Below are 23,543 nucleotides of genomic sequence, written 5' to 3'. Positions count from 1 at the left end.
AATATACTTATTTTCATTGGTAGTGTTTAGCCCCTCCCAGCTGGACCAGTGTGTAATGAGATGTGAATTAGAGCTGTTAAAACAAAGTTGAGACCAGTTCTTAGCAGACATACAGATGTCTCCACTTATCCTGTTTATTTCTGTAGCAGCTACAAAGAAATGCTATAATTCTGCTGTCACTCTAAATAGAGGGGAACTTCTTAAAGGACTAACTTTTTATCCTCATGGAGAGCTAAATAACTCAGAAAATGTTTCAGAGCCGGCACACAATTTACTGGATATAGTAGGTCTCAGTTTTTGAAAAGTGGATTTTTAGTTTGATAATATTAGGATTTCTAGAAACATTGATAGGTCTTTTTTTTTGTTTTTGTTTTTTGTTTTTTGCCTTTCTCCCCAAATTTTTAAACTTGCAACTTCAAGGAAGTTGAATTCAGGTTTTTTGGGGTTTTTTTTGCGGGGGGCGAGGGGATTGTGTCTAAATTACTGTTTTTAAATTGAGAGCTTTAACTGAGATTATTTTGCAATGTCAACTGTGGTAGTTGAACTGGATAATCTTTCTCCAGAAGACACTGAGAGTGAAAATGATGCCAGGTCAGTTTTTAGTAAAGCCAAATCCAATGAACTACATGCTGATTGCTACAGTCTTAAACTTCACTCCTCATATTCTGCACCTGCTGGTAAGCTTCAGTTTTATTGATTTCCCCCCACCCCTTCCCCCTAAGGCTGTATTTATTTATGCATGTAATATGTGGAATGAACTAGAATACCTAATGAAGAATAATTTTTCATAGGGTCTTGTAACAGCAGGTATGAATCTGAGTTCTTGTTTTAGTTAACATGTGTTGCTGTCAGGTGTACTTGGAAAAGAGGGTAGATCAGGTGCTAATTGTTTAAAAAATTAGGGGCTAGATTTCTTGTGTCACCTAAGAGCTGACATATAGAGGCTGTAGTTGAGAGAAGGAGGGGGAAAAGTGGCAGTCACCTTTGCATCACCTGGAATATGGGCTGCTGCAGGGAATGAAACAGCCTTGATATAAGACAATAGCCTTTCCTGGGCTGTTTATGGGCTGTGCTGCAGCCCAGAATCTCCTTAGCACCAAGAGCTATGACTACTTGCCTGTCTTTTCCCAGCAAATCTCCACCATAGCAGAACTTTCACAGGAAGATACACAGTGGTTCTACATTGCTCCTGGGCATGGGGAAATTCTCTCCTTGCCCATTCTGGCTCATTGTATGCTGCCTGAGAAGTATATAGAGTTGGAATAGATCCTACGAAATGTGAACAAAATTATCATCATGAGTTTGAAATTTTTATTTCCTTGAAAATTCATTTGGTTGTGCCAAAATACAGCTTTATAAACTACCACTAACACATTCAAGGCTGTATCTGTAATTAGATCTGTTGAAACATCTCCCCTATGCCCTTTAATACCTTCCAATTTATTCAAACTACTCTCATCTAAGACTTACATTTAAATACACTGCCTTCCTGTGGGCTACAGCACAGTTTTCATTGTGTATTTTACCTCATGTGACTCACTGGGAATGCCTCCACTGGATTATGTTTCCACCTGCTCTGTAATCACTAGTAGCACAGAAAACAAACTAGTTAAGCATATAGCAGCTGAATATGGAGATGCTTCAATAGCAGTGAACATGGAGATGCTTTATCTTGTGGGGGGCAATCCCAACTGGATAGTGTAATTTTGACTTCACAAAAGCAGGTGAATAAGTAAACCAGGCAGTCACTAAAAGTATTTTCTTAGTAATGAACCTCCTGGAAGTTTGTGTAATTATCACTTTAAACATTATAATTTTAATAAACATTGTCACATACAATAGCCAGAATTAGCACAATATGAATAAATGTAAAGTGATGTTACCTAATCCCTTGCAAGCAAACTGATTTGATTGCTCCAAATTTGTGTCATGTCCTTAATAATAGTTATTGCCTAATTATTTCATTTTCAGTCTATGCAAATATCAGTAAGGCCTAAATCTTTAAAAGACATATGCATGTGCTTAACTCTACAAATAGCGGTAGTCCCTTTGACTTCAGTGGGACTATTTGGGTGTGTAAATTTAAACACACACACAAGACTCTGCAGGATTGGAATCCAGTGTTCATTTCTTGCACTAGGCGATTTTACATCACATTATTTTTAAGTGTGCAATATCATAATGGAACAGCATAAAAGATTAACATATGATGCAGGAGACCAGTTATAGTGAAGCAGTTAACACAATTGCTGTCATAGGACAAAGGAGGGTTAGTAGGTTACAAATTGTTGTAATGAGCCATTGATTTTTGGTGTCTAGTAGTTGTGAATTAAGTTCCCAGGCTCATCTTTCGAAGCTGTTGTGCAGGTTCCTTTAATAACAGGGACTGTGAGGTTAGGTTAAGAGTGATCACTTTGTGAAAAGTATTTGCCCACGGTGATAAGGTGTTTTTTTCTTGTCTTATCACTTTCCAGTATGAATTCACTTGAAAGCATAGTGATTGTTCGGTTTTACCCACATAGCTGTTTGTGTAATGCCCATGGATCTTGAAAGGTGTGTTGGAGTTGTGATATTGATCATTATAGCAGTGGGGATATGTCTGTGGGTTTTGCATCTGTTCAGGAAGGGTTTGGTGCTGTTTTGAGTTGGTGGGTCCTGGTCTGTGGAGTAGGGTTGCCAACTGTCTAATCACACAAACACAAACACCTTTGCCCTGCCCTGCCTCTTCTCCAAGGCCCCGCCCCACTCACTCCATCCTCCCTCCTTCCATCGCTTGCTGTCCTCCACCCTCACTTACTTTCACCCGGCTGGGGCAGGGGGTGCGGGGTGCAGGTTCTGGAAGGGAGTTCGGGTGTGTGAAGTGGCTCAGGGCTGGGGCCAAGGGTTGGGGTGTGGGCTCTGGGAGGTAAGGCTGGGGCAGAGGTTTGGAGTGCAGGATGGGATGCGGGGTGCTGGATCTGGGAGGGGGCTGGGGCAGGAGGTTGGGGTGCAGGGCGGGGTGTGGGCTGGGGGAGGCGGTGAGGGGTGCAGGCTCTGGCGGGGTGGCGCTTACCTCCGTTGGCTCCTGGGCAGTGGTGCAGCAGGGCTAATGCAGACTTCTTGCTTGCCCTGGCTCCACGCCGCTCCCGGAAGCGGAGAGCACATCTCTGCAGCCCCAGGGCGGGAGAAGGGGCTGCTGCATGCTGCCCCTCTCTGCATTTCCTGGCCAATGGGAGCTACGGAGTTAGCGCTTGGGGTGGGGGCAGCACACAGAGACCCCCTGCTCCCCACAGGGACGTGCCAGCCGCTTCCGGGAGCGGTGTGGAGCTAGGGCAGGCAGGGAGCTTTCCTTAGCCCTGTTGCGCTCACAGACTTTTAGCAGCCAAAATTACTGATTTTATTCGTGTAGCGATATTTCTGTATAAATTAGTTATGCATGAGTTCCCAGTGATTAAAAGTAGGAAATAACTTTAGCAACTGTGCAGTCCTTGTTGACAAACCCTGTCATTTCAAGGATGACCTTTGTGCCTGGTTGGAAAAGTCAGTAAGTGCTGCTATTTATCTTGGGGACCAACATTGCTACAACAACTCAACTTATCAGTAACTTTTTATTTTTATTTTTGAAGAGTGGTGACTTTAATGCAATTAAAATCTCAAAAAGTCTTAGCCTTTTAAAATTACTTTGTTTTGATATTTATTTTACCAATATTTCCAAGAAAACCTTCTGTTATGAATGTTATCATAAGTTGGCTGAGGTCTGAATGAAACACTCTTTTAACAAAACAAAACAAAAAAAAAACTTTGGCTTCCACTATATTGTTTCCCAAGAAAAATTTACACACACTCAGCAATGGCCATTGATAAAAATAGATCTATTTTGGCTACAGTAAAATAACAGATCTGTTTTCTTAACACACAGACTATTTCCAGGCAGCCCAGATTCATACTCTGATGCAAAGTATCAAAATCCTGACAGGGACAATCTTTTAGCATAATGCCAAATTTCCCAGATATGTACAGTAAATAACCTGAAAATCTTTATATCTGGGGAAAACACAATTGGACTTCAATCTTGCATTTGGATCTGCTAATGCTGACCTCTGTACTCACACAGGTTTCAGAGTAACAGTCATGTTAGTCTATATTCGCAAAAAGAAAAGGAGTACTTGTGGCACCTTAGAGACTAACCAATTTATTTGAGCATAAGCTTTCGTGAGCTACAGCTCACTTCATCGGATGCATACTGTGGAAAGTGTAGAAGATCTTTTTATATACACACACAAAGCATGAAAAAATGCCTCCTCCCACCCCACTCTCCTGCTGGTAATAGCTTATCTAAAGTGACCACTCTCCTTACAATGTGTATGATAATCAAGGTGGGCCATTTCCAGCACAAATCCAGGGTTTAACAAGAACGTCTGGGGGGGGGGGGGTAGGAAAAAACAAGGGGAAATAGGTTACCTTGCATAATGACTTAGCCACTCCCAGTCTCTATTCAAGCCTAAGTTAATTGTATCCAATTTGCAAATGAATTCCAATTCAACAGTTTCTCGCTGGAGTCTGGATTTGAAGGTTTTTTGTTGTAATATCACAACTTTCATGTCTGTAATCACATGACCAGAGAGATTGAAGTGTTCTCCGACTGGTTTATGAATGTTATAATTCTTGACATCTGATTTGTGTCCACTGATTCTTTTACGTAGAGACTGTCCAGTTTGCCCAATGTACATGGCAGAGGGGCATTGCTGGCACATGATGGCATATATCACATTGGTGGATGTGCAGGTGAACGAGCCTCTGATAGTGTGGCTGATGTTATTAGGCCCTGTGATGGTGTCCCCTGAATAGATATGTGGGCACAGTTGGCAACAGGCTTTGTTGCAAGGATAGGTTCCTGGGTTAGTGGTTCTGTTGTGTGGTGTGTGGTTGCTGGTGAGTATTTGCTTCAGGTTGGGGGGCTGTCTGTAGGCAAGGACTGGCCTGTCTCCCAAGATTTGTGAGAGTGTTGGATCATCCTTCAGGATAGGTTGTAGATCCTTAATAATGCATTGGAGGGGTTTTAGTTGGGGGCTGAAGGTGACGGCTAGTGGCGTTCTGTTATTTTCTTTGTTCGGCCTGTCCTGTAGTAGGAGACTTCTGGGAACTCTTCTGGCTCTATCAATCTGTTTCTTCACTTCCGCAGGTGGATATTGTAGTTGTAAGAATGCTTGATAGAGATCTTGTAGGTATTTGTCTCTGTCTGAGGGGTTGGAGCAAATGAGGTTGTATCGCAGAGCTTGGCTGTAGACGATGGATCGTGTGGTGTGGTCAGGGTGAAAGCTGGAGGCATGTAGGTAGGAATAGCAGTCAGTAGGTTTCCGGTATAGGGTGGTGTTTATGTGACCATCGTTTATTAGCACTGTAGTGTCCAGGAAGTGGATCTCTTGGGTGGACTGGACTAGGCTGAGGTTGATAGTGGGATGGAAATTGTTGAAATCATGGTGGAATTCCTCAAGGGTTTCTTTTCCATGGGTCCAGATGATGAAGATGTCATCAATATAGCGCAAATAGAGTAGGGGCGTTAGGGGACGAGAGCTGAGGAAGCGGTGTTCTAAGTCAGCCATAAAAATGTTGGCATACTGTGGGGCCATGCGGGTACCCAAAGCAGTGCTGCTGATCTGAAGGTATACATTGTCCCCAAATATAAAATAGTTCTGGGTAAGGACAAAGTCACAAAGTTCAGCCACCAGGTTAGCCGTGACATTATCGGGGATAGTGTTCTTGATGGCTTGTAGTCCATCTTTGTGTGGAATGTTGGTGTAGAGGGCTTCTACATCCATAGTGGCCAGGATGGTGTTATCAGGAAGATCACCGATGGATTGTAGTTTCCTCAGGAAGTCAGTGGTGTCTCGAAGGTAGCTGGGAGTGCTGGTAGCGTAGGGCCTGAGGAGGGAGTCTACATAGCCAGACAATCCTGCTGTCAGGGTGCCAATGCCTGAGATGATGGGGCGCCCAGGATTTCCAGGTTTATGGATCTTGGGTAGTAGATAGAATATCCCAGGTCGCGGTTCCAGGGGTGTGTCTGTGTGGATTTGATCTTGTGCTTTTTCAGGGAGTTTCTTGAGCAAATGCTGTAGTTTCTTTTGGTAACTGTCAGTGGGATCAGAGGGTAATTGCTTGTAGAAAGTGGTGTTGGAGAGCTGCCGAGCAGCCTCTTGTTCATATTCCGACCTATTCATGATGACAACAGCACCTCCTTTGTCAGCCTTTTTGATTATGATGTCAGAATTGTTTCTGAGGCTGTGGATGACATTGTGTTCTGCACGGCTGAGGTTGTGGGGCAAGTGATGCTGCTTTTCCACAATTTCAGCCCGTGCACGTCGGCGGAAGCACTCTATGTAGAAGTCCAGTCTGCTTCGACCTTTAGGAGGAGTCCACCTAGAATCCTTTTTTTTTTTTTTGTAGTGTTGGTAGGGAGGTCTCTGTGGATTAGTATGTTGTTCAGAGGTATGTTGGAAATATTCCTTGAGTTGGAGACGTCGAAAATAGGATTCTCGGTCACCACAGAACTGTATCATGTTCATGGGGGTGGAGGGGCAGAAGGAGAGGCCCCGAGATAGGACAGCTGCTTCTGCTGGGCTGAGAGTATAGTTGGATAGGTTAACAATATTGCTGGGTGGGTTGAGGGAACCATTGCTGTGGCCCCTTGTGGCATGTAGTAGTTTAGAAAGTTTAGTGTCCTTTTTCTTTTGTAGAGAAGCAAAGTGTGTGTTGTAAATAGCTTGTCTAGTTTTAGTAAAGACCAGCCACGAGGAAGTTTGTGTGGAAGGTTGGTTTTTTGTGAGAGTATCCATTTTTGAGAGCTCATTCTTAATCTTTCCCTGTTTGCTGTAGAGGATATTGATCAGGTGATTCCGCAGTTTCTTTGAGAGCGTGTGGCACAAGCTGTCAGCATAGTCTGTGTGGTATGTAGATTGTAATGGATTTGTTACCTTCAGTCCTTTTGGTACGATGTCCATCTGTTTGCATTTGGAAAGGAAGATGATGTCTGTCTGCATCTGTACAAGTTTTTTCATGCAGTTGATAGATTTCCACTCCATACGGCTAAATGCAGTGCCTTGCATAATGACAGGTTTCAGAGTAACAGCCGTGTTAGTCTGTATTCACAAAAAGAAATACAAGATCCTACAAGATCTCTATCAAGCATTCTTACAACTACAATACCCACCTGCGGAAGTGAAGAAACAGATTGATAGAGCCAGAAGAGTTCCCAGAAGTCACCTACTACAGGACAGGCCGAACAAAGAAAATAACAGAACGCCACTAGCCGTCACCTTCAGCCCCCAACTAAAACCCCTCCAACGCATTATTAAGGATCTACAACCTATCCTGAAGGATGACCCAACACTCTCACAAATCTTGGGAGACAGGCCAGTCCTTGCCTACAGACAGCCCCCCAACCTGAAGCAAATACTCACCAGCAACCACACACCACACAACAGAACCACTAACCCAGGAACCTATCCTTGCAACAAAGCCTGTTGCCAACTGTGCCCACATATCTATTCAGGGGACACCATCACAGGGCCTAATAACATCAGCCACACTATCAGAGGCTCGTTCACCTGCACATCCACCAATGTGATATATGCCATCATGTGCCAGCAATGCCCCTCTGCCATGTACATTGGGCAAACTGGACAGTCTCTACGTAAAAGAATAAATGGACACAAATCAGATATAATTCTTGACAACATTCATAAACCAATCGGAGAACACTTCAATCTCTCTGGTCACGTGATTACAGACATGAAGGTTGTGATATTACAACAAAAAACCTTCAAATCCAGACTCCAGCAAGAAACTGTTGAATTGGAATTCATTTGCAAATTGGATACAATTAACTTAGGCTTGAATAGAGACTGGGAGTGGCTAAGTCATTATGCAAGGTAACCTATTTCCCCTTGTTTTTTCCTACCCCCTTCCTCAGACGTTCTTGTTAAACCCTGGATTTGTGCTGGAAACGGCCCAACTTGATTATCATACACATTGTAAGGAGAATGGTCACTTTAGATAAGCTATTACCAGCAGGAGAGTGGATTTGTGTGTGTGGTGGTGGGGGGGAGAACCTGGATTTGTGCTTGAAGTGGCCCAACTTGATTATCATATACATTGTAAGGAGAGTACTTCACAAAGTACCAGTAAGTACAAACATATAACATGTGCTAGGTGTATGTTGGTAGGAAACAATTATGGACATAGAACTAACATTAAACCCAGCATATATGCCATTTATTTCTCCTGTATGTTTGTGCCATGTTGCCCCTATATTCAGTTGTGTTGTAGCAATCTGTACTCTAGTCTTTGGATCTAGAACTTTAATGACACTGTTTTTGTGAACAAAATGCAGAGCTGAATGTACAGAGGGCACCAGTTAACAAAGCAGCAAACATTCCTCCACTCCTGACAGCTTAATTTTATTACAGTGGGTTATAGCCCAAATGGCAAAGAGGAAATACTACAAACAGCATGGTGAAGTCAGATGCCACACTTCAGTAAATGTTGACTTTATTTTTAATTTTTTTTGCGTGCCCAGTGTAGACATCCTTGTGCACAAGATTTCTTTGAAATGGAAGGTGCCACTGGGATTAAAATATGTGCTTTTATGTTCTCCTATAAAAGGATGTTTTCTTGAATTGGGTTAGGCCTTTCAGTTCCAGGGGAAGTGGAATAATGAAGTGAAAGATACAATTGGTCTGAACATTTCTAAAATTTCAGTAAAAAATGGGGAGGAGGATGTCTTCCTCTCCCGTCCCTTGCTGTCTTCTGTGTTTTTGACCGGCTCTAATTATGTCTTTTCTAAGTCCCCCATCCTGCAAACACAACTCAGTTATGGATGTGCGTAGGTGTTGGCGGAATCAGGGCCATATTCCTTAAGCATAATGCAAAAAAACTTATTATGAAAACTGAAGGAATTTTAAATATATAATCATTACTAATTTTCTACTATGTAAGCAGAGTCAGGATGAGCTGCACCCTGACATCTGGTGGTGAGTTGTGGCAAGTTGTGGAAAAGAACTTCAGGGGCTGATCTTATTTGCATAGGCACACCCACCCCGCCTAGCATGAGCCCATAGCTGCCCAAATGGTGACTTTGGCTGCTGTGGGATCCCCAGTTTCTCTGTTGTTGGGGCAGGAAGAATAAATTATTATCCTGATTATGTGAATCAAGGACAGTGGAACTGTACTTGGCCTTTTTTTATGATGGAGGGATTCACCATCTACTAAGTAGCACTTGCTAGGCAAGGGATGTGGGTTCCAAAACTCAGTGAATTGAGAGGATAGGCACAGGTATTAATATCTGGTGAGGGTCCTATATGCCAATTGCACCTCCTCCTTCTCCCTCCACTGTGGAATATCAGAACTAATTTTGCTTCCGTTAGGAGTCTAGTTACAGGCTGCTGAGCTGAATTCACTTTGGGCAAATGGTGCGCCAGCACTGAGGCCCCCCTACTACAAGCTGAAATCACAAAAGAGCTAAAATTACAAAGAGCTGAAATCACTGAGTGTTGTGTTAAGTAGTGGGGGGGCCTGAAGATATATTGTGGAGGCGGCTGGTGGAGCGGAGCAGCTTGTGGGACGGCTGGCAGAGCAAAGCGATTCGTGGGATGGCTGGTAGAGCAGAGAGGAGCCCCATGGAGAGGTGGGGCAATCGACTTTGGACCACGTAAGTTGCCCCTTAACCCCCCATCTCCACCCAGGTTGGGAGGTAAAGCTCCGCAGATAAACTTTCGAACTCTGGGGCTGCACTGACCAGGGACAGAGACTTTTGGGTTGTTGGACTTTTGGGACTTTGGGTGACTTTTGGGTTGCTGGACTCAAGAACCAAAAGGAAAGGACACGGCCCAATTTGCCTGGGGTGGGTTTTTGCTCATGGGTTGTGTTATGAATCCTGTTAGTGGTGTTTCCCCAACATAATGCCACATTGTTTCTCTCTGTTATTAAAAGGCTTTTGCTACACTCAGACTCTGTGCTTGCGAGAGGGGAAGTATTGCCTCTTAGAGGCACCCAGCGGGGGTGGTATATATTTGTCCCAGGTCACTGGATGGGGGCTCGAGCCGGTTTTGCATTGTGTTATTGGAATGGAACCCCTAGATACTGAACCCGGCCCTTGTTGCTGCCACTCTGACAGGCAGAAGGGTTGCAACTATGTTGCGTAGTTGTAGCCATGTCAGTCCCAGGATATTAGAGACAAGATGGGTGAGGCAATATCTTCTTTTATTGGACCAACTTCTGTTAGTGAGAGAGACAAGCTTTCCAGCAACACACAGCTCTTCAGGTCTGGGAAAAGTACTCCCAGCGTCATGGTGAAAATGCAAGGTGGAACAGATTATTTAGCATATATAGTTAGCGCACATGTAAGGGATCTTTCAAGGTGGAGTGGCCCGTTAACACCTCTGCAGTCATAGGACAAAAAATTGGGGGGTCGTGATTTACAGATTATTGTAATAAATCAGAAATCCAGTGTCTCTGTTCGGTAGATGATTTTTAGTGTCTAATAGAGTAATGAATTCAAGCTCCAAAGCATATTCAAGGACAAGTGCAGAGTCCTGCACTTAGGAAGGAAGAATCCCATGCACTGCTACAGGCGGGAGACCGACTGGCTAAGCGGTAGTTCTGCAGAAAAGGACCTGGGGATTACAGTGGACAAGAAGCTGGATATGAGTCAACAGTGTGCCCTTGTTGCCAGCAGATTGAGGGAAGTGATTATTCCCCTCTATTCGGCACTGGTGAGGCTACACCTGGAGTATTGCATCCAGTTTTGGTCCCCCCACTACAGAAGGGATGTGGACAAATTGGAGAGTCCAGCGGAGGGCAACGAAAATGATTAGGGGGCTGGGGCACATGACTTATGAGGAGAGGCTGAGGGAACTGGGGTTATTTAGTCTGCAGAAGAGAAGAGGGAGGGGGGATTTGACAGCAGCCTTCAACTACCTGAAGAGGGGTTCCAAAGAGGATGGAGCTAGGCTATTCTTAGTGGTGGCAGATGACAGAACAAGGAGCAATGGTCTCAAGTTGCAGTGGGGGAAGTCTAGGTTGGATATTAGGAAAAACTGTTTCATTAGGTGGGTGGTGAAGCTCTGGAATGGGTTACCTACGGAGGTGGTGGAATCTCCATCCTTAGAGGTTTTTAAGGCCCGGCTTGACAAAGCCCTGGCTGGGATGATTTAGTTGATGTTGGTCCTGCTTTGAGCAGGGGATTGGACTGCTCAAAGGAGGACCAAATCAGATCCTGAGGTCTCTGGCCTCATTCCCAGTATATCCACTACACTGGGGGAGGATGGGTAGTAGTGGATATACTGGGAATGAGGCCAGAGACCTCAGGACCTGATGTTGCTCCTGAGGTCTTTTCCAACCCTAATCTTCTATGATTCTATGTCTTTTGAAAGTGTTGTGCAGATTTCCTTTGAGGATGAGGACTGAGAGATCAGATATAGAGCGATCACTTTGTGAAAAGTGTTCACCCACAGAACATTGTGGGTTTTTCTGTTATTTTTCTATGGGTTATGTTATTTTCTATGAGTTCATTTGAGAGTGTAGTGATTATTTGGTTTCACCCATGTAGTTGTTGTTGGAGGCATTTAGTGCACTGGATGAGGTATACACATGTTGCAATAGGCATGTATGGGTTCCATGGGTCTTGAAAGGTGTGTTGTGGGGGAGTGTGTGCTGTAACAGTGGAGTCTGTTTACATCTGTTTTTCTGGCAGGCTCTGATGCTGCTTTGAGTTGATGTGGCCTGGTCTATGGAGAGCTTGCTTCCGATGATGAGCTTGGAGAGTTTGTTTGAAGGTCAGAAGAGGAGATTCAGGAAATATTTCTTTCAGGATGGGGTTCTCATTGAGTATGGGTTGTTTGATTATACCCTATAGGGGTTCCACTGTGGGCTGGTAGGTGACAACTAAGGGTGTGTAGTCGGGGGGGGGGGGAGAGGGGGATTATTTCTGTACTGAAGCAGGTTCTCTCATGCTATTTGAGTGACCTGTTCCATGATGTGATCTACTTCTCAGGTGGACTGTCCTTGTTTGGTGAAGGTGTTTTTACATGTGTAAAGGTGTATATCCCAGACTTAATCCTCCAAGCATATTGTGTGGCATAAGAATGCCTGGCTGTAGATAACAGATTTCTTGGTGTGTTTGGTGTGGTTACTGGATCTGTGAAGGTAGGTGTGGTGATCCATGGGTTTCTTGTTCTTCTCAGGGGAAAACTTTCTTTTCCCCTCTTCTTCCCACCCTCCCCAACAAAGCAAAGCATCCAAATAGTGCTGATCTGCACAGGGGAGTTACTGTTTTTTTTTTGATGAGTAACCCCATGTTCAGCAGGGCTAGAGAGTCCCACTTGTTATATTCCAGCATTAAAAAAAAAAAAGCAGAGTGAAATAACAAATCAGATTTTCTTTAAATATACATTATGTTTAAAGAGAAATATCCTCTCCAAAAAAATCCTTGGCCATTGCTCCATCCCCTTAGCATTATTCCTTTGGCACAATGAGATACAAAGCTGCACTGACAGGGAATTAGGAATTCCCTTGGATAAGGAATTCCCTGGAAGGTATGAAGTTGGCATAGCTGCCTAAACACTACTTCCCACTCTCCCTCTTGTAGTGGATATACTGGGAATGAGGCCAGAGCATGCTTTGTTTCAGCCAGTCTGGACTAGCAGAATAGCTTCTGCAGGTTAGAGTAGCCTCAAGGCTTTTAGAACTTGGGGCTGCACCTATCTGGGGCTGCACTCAGAATATGTATGTAAAACAGAACAGGAAGGGACTTCCTGGATAGTCAAGTCCCCTGATATCACAGGTAACTCCTTCATGTAATCCTGATCAGAAACTTGTCAAGGTCATTCTTAAAACTAGTTAACTTGTTTGCTCTACTACTCCTTATTGGCAGGCTGCTCCAGAAATTCATTCCTCTGGTGGTGATAAATCTAATTTTTAGCCTAAATTTATTTATAGCCAGTTTATACCCATTTGTCCTTGTGCCAGCACAGTCCATTAGCTTTAATAGCTCTTCTCTTTCTTTGGTGTTTACCCCCAATGTATTTGTAGAGAGCAATCGTATCTGCTCTCAGCCTATGTTTTTCTAGGCTAGCTAAGCCAAAATCTTAGTCTTCTCTCATAAAATAGGCTCTCAATTCCCCATATCATCCTTATATCCTTTTCTGTTCCAGTTTGAATTCATCTTTCTCATCTATCTTGTACATGGGTGGCCAGAATTGTACATAGTCTTCCAGATGAAGTCTGAGTGCCTTGTACAATGTCATTAACACTTCACTATCTCTACTGGAAATACCTCGCTTGATGCATCCTAAGATCACATTTGTCTTTTTCACAGGCACATCACACTGGTGATTCATATTCGTCCTGTGATCGACTGTTACACTCAAATCTTTCTCCTTTTCTGTTTCCAACTGATCCAACTGTTTCCCTAGCTTATCGTAGAAAAGTTTTAGTTCCCAAGCGCATTACCTTGCACTTTGTACTATTGAACTTCATCCTGTTTTTATTAGTCCAGTGTTCAAGGTCATCCAGTTCTTCCTGTATTTTATATTCCAATCTTTCTCTGAATTGACTATAACTCTCAACTATGTGTCATCACAGATTTCATTATCACATCCCTGCTTCTTGTGCTAAGGTCATTAGTATGTGGCGTCAAAGAGGAGAAAGGTGAGAGAGCCATTTGTGTCTCCCCTCCCCTTCTCTCTTCATGTTCACCAAGTGGATCTCAGGTGCACCTGATGATCTAGACCGAGGTCTCCACAAATGTTATTCCTTGAGATAACCTACATAAATATGTTCACTTTCAGCAAACTCAACTTTTTGTGTCCTCTGAAATATATGGATCCCAATTTAGCATTCTTAAAACATCTTACAGGAGTGCCACATCTTCAGTGACATAAGAATTAAATTCTTTGATTCCAGATTAAATTAATATTTACAGGGTGGGATTTTGCCTCTAAATGGAATATTTACTTTAGTGAAATGGAAATATCTGAGAACAATTTTTCCTTAATAAAATATATTGTAAGTAACTAATCTATTAGACTTTATCTGATGGTTAGATTATTTCATAGTGCAAAGCCGCACTGCTGCCACCTGTGAATGTCTTTTAAACTGAAAATATTTCGATTATTCTCTGAAGACTGAGTAAATCCTGTTTGTTGAAAATTGCCTAAATCAATATTCTTCCATTCTCCCCCTGAGTTTGTGGTAATTTTCTCATTCATTTCTTCTGAATCTTGAAAACAGCGTAGATGAAATTTATATTATGGTGTTCAAGGAGTTACAAACACAACTGTGAATGGTAGCTGTGCATGTAATTGTCTTTGTGCCACACTGACAATTCATCCTAATTGTTCAATTGTGCTGCTGTGATATAATGCAAGAAAGAACAAAGATGATGATATACTAGGAGTTGTTGCTGTTAATTGAAACACAATTTTAGGTCCCAGTCCTAAAATGAACTCTGTGCAGGACCAGAGATCAATTCAGGATCAGGGCCTTAAACTCCAAGGGCTTCATTCTCATTATTCTTACTCCAATTTTAAAACTGTGCAACCCATTGGCTTAATTTATAATTTACACTAGATCAGGTACCATATTGCTACTTCTCTCTCTCCCTCCTCCTCACTGCATAACAAAATAGGAAACTATTTTCCTCTTCATTCCTTCCTAGGGAAAATGGACAGAACAGCTTCAGCGAGATCAATATTAGGAAAATATCCACCTACTTATGTGTCCATGAGGACAAGGCTCATGGCAAAGCCACCAAGAGAAATAATTCATTCAGTGGCAGGGTTGAGACATAAGTTATAGCAATCTCCTACCTTCCACATACTATGTAATATATTTCATTATTTCTGATGGAGAACAGAATAACTATAGATTTCTTACTGAGCTGTTGTCAGTTTTAATTCTTTCTTTACCTTGGAGGCCAAACAGAACTGTTCTATACAATTTGTGTCAAATCCTGGTAATAGGGGACTGTAACACATGAAATAAAACAAAGGTAGACTCTATTATTCTCAAATTAATATATTTAATATACTACTGCTTTATAAATTAAATTGGCATCTGCTGTAGCTCTTGGGAGGGGAAGGCAACTCAATGGTGCTCAGATCTGGAAAAACTGGAGTAGAGTTTATGCTGCGAAGTTTCAACAGTGCTAACACATGAAGTACTCTGGCATGGATCAGCATTGTAGCTAGTCATCCTAAAGGTGTACCGTGTACTGCTAGTGTGAAATCCTTGTTCTTTGTCTTTCTATACTAAAAGTTCAGTTAAAAAAAAAAAAAGCCCACAGTAGGCTCATAGCCAAATAATAATTCAGAATTCTCAGAGGTCTAGCCCACTGAAGCATTCATCTCTGCCCCAAGGGTTCACAACTTCTGTCCTTGCATGTCTAAAATAGATGGAAACTAAGCTGGATATAGACATTTAATATTTCCCAAAGGCATAATTTTTTATTATGTTCTTCCTCCCGCTAATAAGCTATTTACTTTTAAGCTGGGGATGGGGGCAGGTCAACTAATCCTAGTCTATTTAAAGGAATCTTTTCAGTGCTTTATTATTGGGCATTAACAGCCAGCTGTATTTTCACAAACATGTATGTATTTTATATCCCAGCTTCCCTAAGTAACGATAGCAGACATAAGACTTGATTTACATACAGCATGTGCTGCTTCTCAGATGCCACTGGAAAGTTGTCTGATTTTTAACAGGTACGGTGAGGTACTTACACATGTTAAATTGCAGTATTCCATGCTGGTGGATGGGAGTAGGAGCAGTGAGTGGTTTTCCTCAGTCCTTACTCTTGCCATCATTCTTCTTCTTTTGTTATTGAGTCAGCATGGGTCTGCCTTATGTCTTAGTTTATTAGCAGCCAGCCTGCACACTGTATGCTTGAGCCTAGCACGAGGCACAGGTAACCAACAGGCTGGGAAATGCAAGATGTGCCAGAAGAGGAGATCTGTAAGATACCTGAAATGTTTCCTAATGGTGTCAGTGTAAGGGTATTGTTACAAATCAGGGCTCGAAGCAGAGCTAGTCTCCTCCAGGCAATTTAATGAGTGTAGCTGGCCTGCATAAAGTGTCTTGATTGGACACACCACCAGATTGGCTGGAAGGGCCAGAAACTGGCTCTTAAGCCTGAAGCAGCAGCTCCTCCCTGGATGCTCAAGGCGCACACCACTGTGACTCCTAGAGTGTTGCCTTGTTCCTGCTACCCCTGCCTTGCACCCAACCTTGCCTCACCCTGGTCCACGTATGAGACCTCTCCTTGCCTGTTACCCTGCTCAGACTTCTGACTACTGCCTCCAGCTCTGTCCCTAACCCCTAGTTTCTAATACTCAGTTCCTGATGCCCGCTCCAGCCATCAAGCCTCACAGATGGAGCAACCCACACATAAGGGCTAGGGCCTCTGGTGAAAGCATGGAGGAAGGCGCCAGTGGAACCTGCAGAAAGTGCAGCTGCAAGTGGCAAATGCAGAATGTGGACCTGCAAGAACAGGTTGCCTGCTGACTCCTTCAATGCTGACCCTGGAGCCAAAGATTCCACTGCCTGCTTAATTTGATCAGGACGAGTTTTGGGGATTCCCAAGCCAATGCTGGCTCCTGTTCTTTGTGCACTTTCAATCATTCCCTACCGATCAGGCCTGTATGAGTCTCTTGTTCACTGGGAAGGCTTTGGCTTGGGCTTCCCCCATCCCTTCTGGAACAGTCCAGCCCCTTTTTGGGACAATTAGAGGAATTCATTCAAGCCACATCTATTATCTTTGACACCAATCACACACTGACCACTGATTCAGCCCTTCAAGCTTCACAGCAGAGATACTCACCCGCTACCAAATGTCATCATTTGGCTTCTGACACCAGGTGGAATGAGATAGTGTAACCACTTCCACTGGGGTTAAACAAGATTATAAAACATGAGCTCATGTGGCTAGAATCTCCCCCCCACCCCGGACAATATATTGGCTTATGCATCAGAATTGACGATCCACTCATGGAGTGGTGTTGAGAGTGTGCATCAATTCTCCAGAGGCCATCAGCATCCCTGTCCATGATCCCCAACCATGTGAGTTTCTTACCTGACATCAGAACCCATGACAGTCAACCAGGCTCTGCCCCAGCTCTCGAATGCAGAGAAGCTCTGACACTAGCAACTGGGCCTGTGTTGGCAACCCAGCTACCTTGCATTGATGTGCCCAGCAAAGACACAGACAGCACAGGGGCTGGGAAATGGTAGGGCCTGAGCCCCAAGGAGTGAGTCCAATCTTGTTTGGTCTTTCTCCTCCTCTGGGAGTGTCAAGGTTCCTCCCCCACTCTGAACTCTAAGGTACAGATGTGGGGACCTGCATGAAAACCTCCTAAGCTTACTTTTACCAGCTTAGGTTAAAACTTCCCCAAGGTACAAATTAATTTTATCCTTTGTCCTTGGACCACTGCCACCACCAAACTCTAACTGGGTTTACTGGGAAACGTAGTTTGGACACGTCTTTCCCCCCAAAATCCTCCCAACCCTTGCACCCCACTTCCTGGGAAAGGTTTGGTAAAAATCCTCACCAATTTGCATAGGTGACCACAGACCCAAACCCTTGGATCTGAGAACAATGAAAAAGCATTAAGTTTTCTTACAAGAAGACTTTTAATAGAAATAGAAGTAAAGGAATTACCTCTGTAAAATCAGGATGGTAGATACCTTACAGGGTAATTAGATTCAAAACACAGAGAATCCCTCTAGGCAAAACCTTAAGTTACAAAAAAGATACACAGACAGAAATAGTCATTCTATTCAGCACAATTCTTTTCTCAGACATTTAAAGAAATCATAATCTAACGCATACCTAGCTAGATTACTTACTAAAGTTCTAAGACTTCATTCCTGGTCTATCCCTGGCAAAAGCAGCGTACCGACAGACACAGACTCTCTCTCCCAGCTTTTGTTTCTCTCCCTCCTCCCAGCTTTTGAAAGTATCTTGTCTCCTCATTGGTCATTTTGGTCAGGTGCCAGCGAAGTTACCTTTAGCTTACCTTAACCCTTTACAGGTGAGAGGATTTTTCCACTGGTCAGGAGGGATTTTAAAGGGGTTTACCCTTCCCTTTATATTTATGACAGGGAGGCCCTCGGTCAGCACAGCAGGACTGTCAAGCCAGTTTCCAATGCAGCTCTGCATATACCCACTGATTCAAACACTGGCAAGCACCAAGATTCATCTAGAGGTCCAAGTTGACTTGGGTGCCCAGGGTATCTTGAACTTTGAGGTCCATGCGGTATTACGACATGCAAGAACTCTCCAGATCTGGTTGAGACTACTGATGAGTATCTTCTCTTTGGGACCATTAGCCCAACAGGCCATGCCAATGACAGTTGCTACTCTCTGGAAGCATCAGGATACCTTCCAGTTTGCTATAAACTGGGAACATCATGCTCTGGTCATCCTAGATATGCCCTGGCTTTCTACCCATGACCCCTGAATTCGCTAGGAACCCTACACTTTTTAGCTCTTGGTATTGCTGGCAATCCTGTCTCCCAGGACCCAAGGCCCAAACTGGTACATGCTACAGTTCATGCCACACACTGGAAAACTTTGAACCTCCAGGGAGTGAACCCCCCAGGACCCTCCGGGCCAACCCCAGGCCTGTCTGCTGTGGCTGAGATCACCACAAATACCCTGACTTTGCCAATGGCTTTCACAAGGGAAGGTAGACATACAGCCCCTGCAGCAGAATTACAGCTGCCCAAAGCCAAGATCCCATTCAGCTGAATATATGCGCGTGCACGCACGCTCTCTCTCTCTCTCTCTCTCTCACACTCTCACAGAGAGAGAGAGCTTCAGGCCCTCTACACATATTTGCCAGGAGAACCTATCAAAGGGTTTCATCCAGTCATCCATCTTTGTACCTGATCCATTTCGTCAAGAAGAGCCACACTACAATTCCAGTGGTAATTGACCATTTAACTATGGTGTCTCATTTTTGTTCCATGCCAGTCACTTCTCTCTGCTCAAGAGACAGCCCACCTGTTTGTGAACAAGTTCTTTTGTCTCCACAGCTTGCCTATGGACATGGTATCTGACTGGGCACCATACCTTATTTCCTGCTTCTGGTAGGAATTTTTTATGCCACCTGGGTATTGATGCCCTAACCTCAATGGCATATCACCCAAGGACCAATGGTCAGGCAGAGTGGGTCAATCAGGTCCAAGACCAATGCATACATAGACTAGAAAGCAATCATCAAGATAATTGGTTGCCTTTGATCCTTCCTGCTGAGTTCACCTACATAAGCAGACTCCTTCTTTGTTAACTATCGTCTCCATCCTCACATTCATCCAAAGATCCACTCCAAAATGTCCATGCCCACTATCACCGAACTCACTGCCCACATCCAGCAGATACACCCCAAGAACTCCAATAGCACTTAGTCACCAAGGCAACTTACAAATGTTATGCCAACTGGTCCCCCTAGCCAACACCCAGCTTTGCGGTAGGAGATAAGGTTTGGTCATCCACCCAGAACCTGTGATCAACTTGCCTTTCTCAAACTGGACCATCAGTACCTAGGGTTCTTCCAGATTATGAAACAGATTAATCCTGTTACATTCAAACTACAGCTACCAGATTATCTCAGGTACTGTGCAGCACAGCAGGTGCCTTTAAACCACTAAAAGTCCTTTAATAGATTACATGGAAGCTACAGATAAGTTTATTTTTGTGTTGACAAAGTGACCCAGGTTTGCTTCTCTGTTACACCAGTATAAATTCAGAGCAACTCCACTGTCTTGTATTGATTTGTCTAGATTTACACTGGTGTAGCAGAGTAACTGGGCCAGATTTTGATGTCACACAACAACACCTGAAAACACATGGTCAGTAATAGACAGAAATGTTTTTCATGAGTGTACAGGCAGATATACACAGTTAACTGGGCTGGAAGCTGAATATTATAAATAGAGAGGAGTCTGAATAGTGCTGGAAGAGACCAAGTGTCTTCCAAGAGCACTTGGTAAAAGAGAACTTGGCTGCCTGTTAGTCTCCATGTGCAATTCTGAACTGTGATATTTTACTGTTAAAAAACCACTGTAGAAAGTCTATCCCCAGGAATTATACACACATGCGCGCGTGTGTGTGTATATGTAATATAAGAAAATTAGCATAATTAATCCCATGTTTAGTGTGCACACACTCCCTCTTCCAAAAGAAATTTCCTTGATCTAAGTATGCTAACTACTATGTTTTGTGTAAATTGAATCACAATTAGGTACTTTTTCATCTGTGTTCTGTAAAGTGAATTGGCCTAAGATTACAATTGTAATGGATTGATGGGGTAAGTAAAATGTTCAAGTTTAAAATATACATCTACAATATTAAAATACATAATCTAAGAAAAAATAAAAGTAAAAGAGGCCAATAGAATCATAGAATATTAGGGTTGGAAGAGACCTCAGGAGGTCATCTAGTCCAAACCCCTGCTCAAAGCAGGACCAATCCCCAACTAAATCATCCCAGCCAGGGCTTTGTCAAGCCAGGCCTTAAAAACCTCTAAGGATGGAGATTCCAGTGCTTCACCACCCTCCTAATGAAATAGTGTTTCCTAATATCCAACCTAGACCTCCCCCACTGCAATTTGAAACCATTGCTCCTTGTTCTGTCATCTGCCACCACGAAGAACAGTCTAGCTTCATCCTCTTTGGAACCCCCCTTCAGGTAGTTGAAGGCTGCTATCAAATCCCCCTCCCTCTTCTCTTCTAAAGACTAAATAACCCCAGTTCCCTCAGCCTCTCCTCATAAGTCATGTGCCCCAGCCCCCTAATAATTTTTGTTGCCCTCCGCTGGACTCTCTCCAATTTGTCCACATCCCTTCTGTAGTGCGGGGACCAAAACTGGACACAATACTCCAGGTGTGGCCTCACTAGTGCCGAACAGAGGGGAATAATCACTTCCCTCAATCTGCTGGCAATGCTCCTACTAATACAGCCCAATATGCCGTTGGCCTTCTTGGCAACAAGGGCACAATGCTGACTTCAGCTTCTCGTCCACTGTAATCCCCCCAATAAACACCACTAACACATCACGTTTACTTTTGTCACCTAATAATGAGTACAAATATATTAAATCTACATATAGTCAGGCAGTCTTCAGTTGAGATTTATTTCCATTGTTGTATTTCCATTTTTATGCTGCAATCCACTGTAATTTTATGGAAATGCAATATTGAAGTGCAATATTGTGTTGTGTAAAATTTCATTTCAGATCATTACTAATGAGAGAAGAAATCTTTTTTTCACGAATTCAATTCTAAGGCAATAAAATCATCGGTTGGAGGTGAATTTAATCAAATTGATCTCATGCATCTCCCTGAAAACACAAGATTGTTCATTACTCTACCTTTTAGTCCTGTATAGTTTTAATTAAGTCCTAAGCATTGGGGTTCCCACCTTTCCTCTGTGAGACTGGTCCATCACCTAGTATGTATCACTCTCAGCAAGCTTTCCTGGTATTCAATCCAAACTTCTTAATTTTGTTCTGTTGTTTCTAGTTCTACTTCTGAGTGCCACACTAAGTTCCTCACCCTTCTTCCTGTTTGCACCATTCAAATATGTGTAAATTATGCCTACCCTATATCTTCATTTCATCAAACTGCTCCTATTTTGGATATAAGTGTGTTTGTACAATGTAGGTTCACTATTCATCATTAATCACTGTCAAATGCTGAATCTAACATACAGTGACATTGTGCTCGGGCACTAACTGGTCTCTGGTGAACAAAAGGTTAAATTAGCTCATTGTTCCCTACCCTTGCACAGAGGAAGGACTATAAATTGACCGTGTAGGAAATGTTGCCTAATGCCAAATGTCACACAACAGAGTTGAACCCCAAGCTGGAAGTTTTCTTTGCTTTGAATATATTAAATTATTTTACTTTTGTTATAAACAGTGACCTTTCTAAGGAGACGATCTTGTTGACTGCAACTGTCTTGTCCTGCCAAGTCATTCAGTGAATGGAGATTCTCATACCATAGTTTTTTCACAGAATAACGAAGATATGTCTGACATCTATTGACACACACTGGCTTTTTAATGGTAATTAGAGCTGGTTAGAAAACTGTTTGTTCTGCAGAATAGTTCAACTTCTCATTAGAAAACTTCTTGGCTTTTAACAACCAAAAGCTGAAAACTTTCAATCCAAAACTGCCAAAACCCCAAACTTTCAGTTTCCCTCTGAAAGTTATCAGTTTTCCACCAAATAAAGAAAAACAAACATTTTCTTGGAAAGCAAACTTTTTACATGACTTTTTTCTTTACATAGTTGAAAACCCAATTTCCTGTTGGAGGGGAAAAAAATTGATGGAAAACTTTTAATCGGTCCTAATGATGACTGCTGTAATGCATTGCAAATTTATTACACCACTGAACTCGCAAGTCAAGATATCTGATGCTTATGTTTGTTTCAAGTTTGCCAGATTATCCTTCCATGAGGTGTAACACAAAAGGACTGTGTTCTTTCTGCACTGTAATCAGTTGAGCCAGGTGGTTTGATTTAACTATATAGAGTCACTATAAATGAAAGTAAGTTATAGCATATAGTGGTTTTTAAGTAGAAGATAATTAGTGTATTAAGGGCCCAAGCCTGCAAACCTGACCCAGTCAAAACATTCATTTAAGTCAATGGACATTTTGACTAAATAAAAATTGCAGGATTAGATTCAGTACCTTTAAAAAAGAAATTTTCAGTGTGCATTAATCAAAACATGATTAAATTAGCTGGTTCTAAACTGTCCTGCTTTAAAAATGGATGGACACTGGAAGCAGTTTGTATTTAAAAAAAGAGAGAACTATTGAAACAGAACCCTAGTTTTGTTTCAGCATTTGTGTTAGCAGTTTTGTGTGGCTCTGTGGTATGCCTGGTATGAAGCACTGGTTGTCTCTGCTCAGTTATATTAACTAAACTTAGTGCTATTTTAGAAATGAAACAACAATTAAAAAGTCTATTTTTAGTAGCATTTGATATATTGGTTTTGGTGTTGTCAGAAAAGACAAGCAAAATATAAATGTGGAGTAATTTTAAGGGTTTAAGTGTGTGTGCGTGTGAGAGAGAGAGAGCAAATACGTCAGAACCCAAAGTGGGCATAAATATAACCTCCAGCATTCAAGGCCCATCTCAAAGCAGGTTGAATGAACTTGAATTTATTTATAAATTCTGACATCTCATATTTCTTGGGAGTGACTTGTCCTTGTCCTTCTGACTAATTTATCTAGATGAAGTAACTCATGTATGTTGGTTGATTTTTTTTTCTTCCCTTCATATCTGAAAGAACAGAAAGTTCAAGCTAGTGTACATATTTCACTGGAACTTCAGAACTTCAGACCTGTTGATTCACCACAGGAAGGAAGTGGTGAGAGAATGAATGTGTTCACTCCCTCTTTTCATAAACAACCTGAGTGTTGAAGTCAGGGATGTATCTTTAACAGGATGGAACAGCTTTTCCTGCTCTCCAGTACTCCAAACTATAGCTTGCTGTAGCCT

At 42.7% G+C, this 23,543-nt stretch overlaps 1 protein-coding gene across 1 annotated transcript in view; it reads left to right on the top strand.

Moving 5' to 3' along the window:
* Window positions 1-364: 364 nt before the first annotated feature.
* The window catches only part of ANO3 (anoctamin 3), a 382,443-nt gene continuing 359,264 nt past the window's right edge, over window positions 365-23,543 (top strand). The window contains exon 1 of the mRNA XM_075129454.1: window positions 365-677. Within this exon, the coding sequence (XP_074985555.1) occupies window positions 524-677 (154 nt within the window). The 5' untranslated portion in view covers window positions 365-523. The remainder of the gene's footprint in view (window positions 678-23,543) is intronic.

This window comes from Caretta caretta, chromosome 6 (genome assembly GCF_965140235.1).
Source record: "Caretta caretta isolate rCarCar2 chromosome 6, rCarCar1.hap1, whole genome shotgun sequence".
Lineage (NCBI taxonomy): Eukaryota > Metazoa > Chordata > Testudines > Cheloniidae > Caretta > Caretta caretta.
Note: the sequence above shows the minus strand (reverse complement) of the source record. Positions and strands in the feature narration are given on the sequence as shown.